Source organism: Lynx rufus, unplaced genomic scaffold (genome assembly GCF_022079265.1).
Source record: "Lynx rufus isolate CCGP_SWC_20201006 ecotype Redwood Valley unplaced genomic scaffold, mLynRuf1.p SCAF_16, whole genome shotgun sequence".
Taxonomy (NCBI): Eukaryota; Metazoa; Chordata; class Mammalia; order Carnivora; family Felidae; genus Lynx; species Lynx rufus.
Genome location: NW_025814830.1, coordinates 2,442,449 through 2,447,438, shown reverse-complemented (window position 1 = coordinate 2,447,438; position 4,990 = coordinate 2,442,449). Strand labels below are relative to the sequence as shown.

Below are 4,990 nucleotides of genomic sequence, written 5' to 3'. Positions count from 1 at the left end.
GAGCAAGCGTACACATGTGACCAAACACAAGTGGGGAAGGGGCAGAGAGGGAGAGCATGAGAGAGAGAATCCCAAGCAGTTTTCCTTGTGACAGCACAAAGCCTGATGTGGGGTTCGATCAAATGAACCACGAGATCATGACCCGAGCCAAAATCAAGAGTCAGAGGCTTAACTGATTGAGCCACCCATGTGTCCCATTAAATACAAACTTTAAAAATGAAAACATTCCCATTTACAATTGTACCCAAACTAATAAGACACCTACAAATAAACCTAACCAGAGGCAAAAGTCTTTCACTCTGAAAACTGTAAAACATTGATGAAAGAAATAGAAGATGGCACAAAGAAAAGGAAAGACATTCTACACTCATTGATTGGAAGAACAAATAATGTTAACGTGTTCCTACATAGGGTCCACCATAGAAACACATGCAGCTATGCTATAAGATGCTGTATTGACTTTTTGGGGTGCCTGGGTGACTCAGTCTGTTGAGCATCTTGATTTCACCTCAAGTCATGATCTCATGGTTTGTGAGTTTGAGCCCTGGATCAGGCTCTGTGCTGACAGTGCAGAGCCTGCTTCTGGCTTGGGATTCTCTCTCTCCCTCTCTCCTTGCCCCTCCCTCACTTGTACTGGCGCTCTCTCTCTCTCTCTCTCTGTCTCAAAAGCAAATGGAGAAACTAGAAAATGATTTTTAGAGCAATGCTATATTGACTTTTCAAGTCTTAGGAAAATAAAAAACTGAATTCTGTGCAAAAACACACACTTTACATTTTTTGGTAAGGTTAGGAGATTTTGTGTTTCTTATGTGAGGAAAGCAGAGCCTGGGTACTGTGGAGTCTCGTGTCATGATCAGAAAGGGACTGAAAGTTGGAAAACACATAGAAGTTAGGGCAGAGGTGTTTACTAACCACCGAGTGGGATTATAAATAAGAGCAATACCAACGTGAAAGATGGAGGAGAGGAAGTAGAAAGACACAAAGGTGCTCACCAGGACAAGGGTGCTCTGGATGGCTCTGGACTCAGCAGAGGATCTGGGGGAAACAGTGCTGTGAATGTGTTGGATGCGCTGCTTGTGTTTGTTCAGGATGAAGACCATGGAGCCGCTGGCCCAGATCATCAGCCCAGAAAGTGAAACTTCAGGGAATATTATCAGTACTACAAAAAGTGGCCCTGTGATTGTCTCAGGATCAGAAATAGAACAGTATCCATAATCCCTTTTCTTTGTTATGTTTTTGCTGCTCTGTTTCTCAGACACATACAACCCATAAACAGGAATGATAAAATTTACCATGATGTGTGTGATCCAGCAGAGGGTAATGGAGAAACCAACATACTTTGGAGCTTTGACTTTAAGATCCTTCCACCAGGAGTTCATGGGGCTGATCATGATGGTCTGGAAGACACTCAAGAGGCAGATGCTGCTAATGGACACCCCCCTGCCCACTCTCTGAACATACAAAAGAAGTCTGCATCCCAATTTATGGAAGAAATATTCCAGCCCAAAAGCATTCAGTGTATGGGGGACTCCTTTTGAGAGCATTGATAGGGAGTTGGCTATAGTCAGTTGCTTGAGAATCAAATCTGTGGGTCTCAACCTCCCTTCAGTGTGGTAATGGAAGAGATAATGGAAAAGAAGAGAGCAGTTTCCCAGGATTCCAACTATCGTCTGTGATGAGAAGATGATTGCTATTGCCAAATCCATGGAAGCTATTGTATCATTCAGTACATTTTCCCTTAAATTATAGCAACAATCATTCCTGTGAACAAAAGGTTCGTTGAAGGTTTTGACATCAACAGCCAGTTTGTTGGTTTGCTTCTGTGGGAGTGCCAGAGACTTGACGAAGCAGGAGCAGATAGAAGTACCAGCATCACAAACCCAGAGCTAGACTTTTTACACATGCTTGGTTTATTCTAGAAATAAAGTCACTTAGATGGTTTCTGCACAATGTGAAGTTATTCTTAAAGTTTCATCTGACTCTTCATTATTTGCATAAAGGCATTATGAGCACATCACTCATAGTACAGTGAATGTCGGCTGTGGTTCATGTAAGGACGTGGGCAAAACATCAGTTTCTTAACTAAAGTCTTTCGGTGGCTAAGAAAACCCATTTTATTATCACTGGTATTCCTCACCAACAGTCATCCTCAGTGAGGATATCATTACATTATTTTAAGAGTCATCGGGAATCTGTCTTCACTTGCTCAGCTCACAACTGAGGAAGTTTTCCTCCCCTTTCTCTAGCTTTGCCATTGGATCTATTTCTACCACAAGAGAATCCTTCTGGACACACAGGTACTTACTCAGACTACATTTCCTTGTAAACTGTGCCTCTCAGACTGAAGTAGAAGTACTCACTGGACTCTTCCCTGTTGTCAGGACTGTTGGCTCTGTGTGAATCACAACAGCCAGGACATGTGGACCGGAGGCAGCCAGACTCAGATAAAGGTCTGTGAATCTGTGACCTCACCTCCCCTGGAAGTGTAATTATCATTTCTCCTGTACACACAATGACAGTTCAGCCGTATGCAGCTGAGGACACTCATGAATAAGTTGTTTCCCGGTTGCCAATTATAAAGACCAATTAAAAGTTCCTTCTGAGTATCTTCAAATAGACCACTGGAGTGTTTGAGAGAGCCTCTTCATTTTTGATGATCCCTATGGCAGGCAGGGTCTCCTAGGAAAGGAGCAGGAATTACTGAAGTTTGACTCATGGGGGACTGGCAGCCAAGCAGGTATATCTCATTGGATTCACTGCTTCCTTGAGAAGCGCTACACCAAATATATGCCATTCTTAATTTTCAATCCCTAAGTTGCACCATTATTGAAGTATTCAGGATAAGTGATATCAGACAAGGTAATTGAAAAGTTTTCTAATGAGAAAAGAGTAAAAGCAAAAACTTGAAAAGCTTTCTAATGAGAAAAGAGTAAAAGCAAAAACTTGATATCATTCATTTACTTCAGAAATTATTGGACACATTAATAGAGCTAAATGCTAATGGATTTGGAAATGATCTAGAAATTTCTGGGAAAATATACTTTAACAATATCAATTCTAGCTGTGCTAGTAAGTCTAAACAAACAAACAAAATCCATAGAAATAAATGTTGAAGAAATGTCCACCACAAGTAAAAGCACCAGGATCAGATGGTTTCACAGGCAGATTGTATCCATCTCTGAAGTGTCATTGAAGCCAAAGCTACTTTCTTCATTCAACTATAGTGAATGCTTAGCAGAGTTCTCTAGACTTCCTTATGCTGAAATTTCCTAAGGGCACTCACTGATCATGTAATTAATTTCTTTTTTTTTTTTAACATTTATTTATTTTTGAGACAGAGAGCATGAACAGGGGAGGGTCAGAGAAAGAGGGAGACACAGAATCTGAAACAGGCTCCAAGCTCTGAGCTGTCAGCACAGAGCCTGACGCGGGGCTCGAACCCACAGACCGCGAGATAATGACCTGAGCCGAAGTCGGACGCTCAACCGACTGAGCCACCCAGGCGCCCCTCATGTAATTAATTTCTAATTAAAGAAGAAACATAAAGTATAAGAGTCAAAATCATTCTTCAAATTTTGCAACAGAGAAATCTAACATTTTGTGTACGTCTACCCTGCCTTCCCCCTGAGAGTTTTATCTCAACAGAGGAGTTAAAGGGACTGCTGTGCACACAAGACCACACTCAGTGCTGACACCAAGAGTAAGTTTGGATCTTCTGAAAACCGTGCTCAGTTTCCATACTTCTCTAGAAGGACTCATAGAATTCACTGAGAGCAGTTCTACTGACTGTTGTGGTTTATTACAGGGAAAGTGAACAGGTGAACATTAGACAGGGAAGAGACACATGGGGCAGAGTCCAGGAAATGTACCCAGTGTGGATCCCCTTGTTGTCCAATGTCTGGAGTCATGGAGTGTTACCTTCTGGGGTCCATATGGGATAACACTCATGGGGTATTGCCAGCGAGGGTGGCTCTCACAAGCCTTGATGCCCAGCAGTATTACTACAACTCTATCATTTACCTTCTGCATGGCTGACCTCAGTGTCCATTCTGTCCCCAAGGTGAACTGATACCTTTAGCCTCTAGCCCTTCCAGAGACTGACATGGTACTTTGGGCCCAAAGGGTCATCCTAAACCTCATTGTTAGATAGCCTGGTGGTCAAACCCTCAAGAAAACAAAGACACCCCTATCAGGCATGAGATTCAAACGATTAGAGATCAACTCCAGTAGCAGAGGGCAAACGCCAGAACTCCCTTAGGTTAGGCTAATTCTTCTCTACACAAATCACTTCCTGGATTCTGCCCAGGACTCTCTCACAACAAAACACACATGTTTGTCTGGGCATCTACCTAATGGAAAGTACATGATCATCTGCAACAGTATAACTGGGAAGAAGCCCACCACTGGAAGAAGCAGGGTGAGGTGGGATGGTTTCAAAGAAACAGCTAATCTGTCCTCAAAAGTCAATACATATATTTTCATAATTTTGTACTAAATTGCTTATTTTCCTTTTGATCCATTGACCTCCCTTGGTAAGAGACGAATTTTTCTTTACTCACACCCTACTTGCCACATCAGGGAAAACAGCCATATGGCTCACAACCCATTCATCAACCACAGAAATGCACACACTGTGGAGGCTCAGACATATGTACAAATGCACGTATGCACACTCACTGACTGAAACATGCTGAAACATGTACTGAAATAAGTCCTTCTCATACACACGCACTGATTTCATGCACATGTCTACGTTCTGACACACAGTGCACCTACCCACACAGATGTCACTGTCCCCCTCACTTGCCCACAGTTACTAAGTCACCAGGTGGATATGTATTCCAGTAACATGTTTGTAGAGAAAAGTTTCATGCATATCTCCAGACCTGTGAGGCAAAACAAGAGGATCCTGGTTGCCTTTGAGACTCCCTGTCACCAAGCCCACAATGGCAACATTTAATGTCTTCAACATTTAAACAGTGCTCAGAGC

General features: G+C 42.5%; 1 protein-coding gene across 1 annotated transcript; it reads right to left on the bottom strand.

Annotated features, from left to right (window-relative positions):
• Nucleotides 1–719: 719 nt before the first annotated feature.
• On the bottom strand, nucleotides 720–4,029 carry LOC124511687 (vomeronasal type-1 receptor 4-like). The gene is made up of 2 exons (XM_047079072.1): nucleotides 3,919–4,029; nucleotides 720–1,820 (listed from the first exon to the last, which is right to left on the bottom strand). Exons 1-2 carry the CDS (start codon nucleotides 4,027–4,029, stop codon nucleotides 720–722), a joined length of 1,212 nt encoding a protein of 403 aa, XP_046935028.1.
• Nucleotides 4,030–4,990: the final 961 nt, after the last annotated feature.

Bases quoted from the DNA above. Each gene is read 5' to 3' on its own strand.
- LOC124511687 (XM_047079072.1), bottom strand. From the start codon at position 4,029: ATGCAGAAGGTAAATGATAGAGTTGTAGTAATACTGCTGGGCATCAAG. The intron at 1,821-3,918 runs GTAACACTCCAT...GCACTCCCACAG, and splicing joins TCCCATATGGACCCCAGAAG to AAGCAAACCAACAAACTGGC.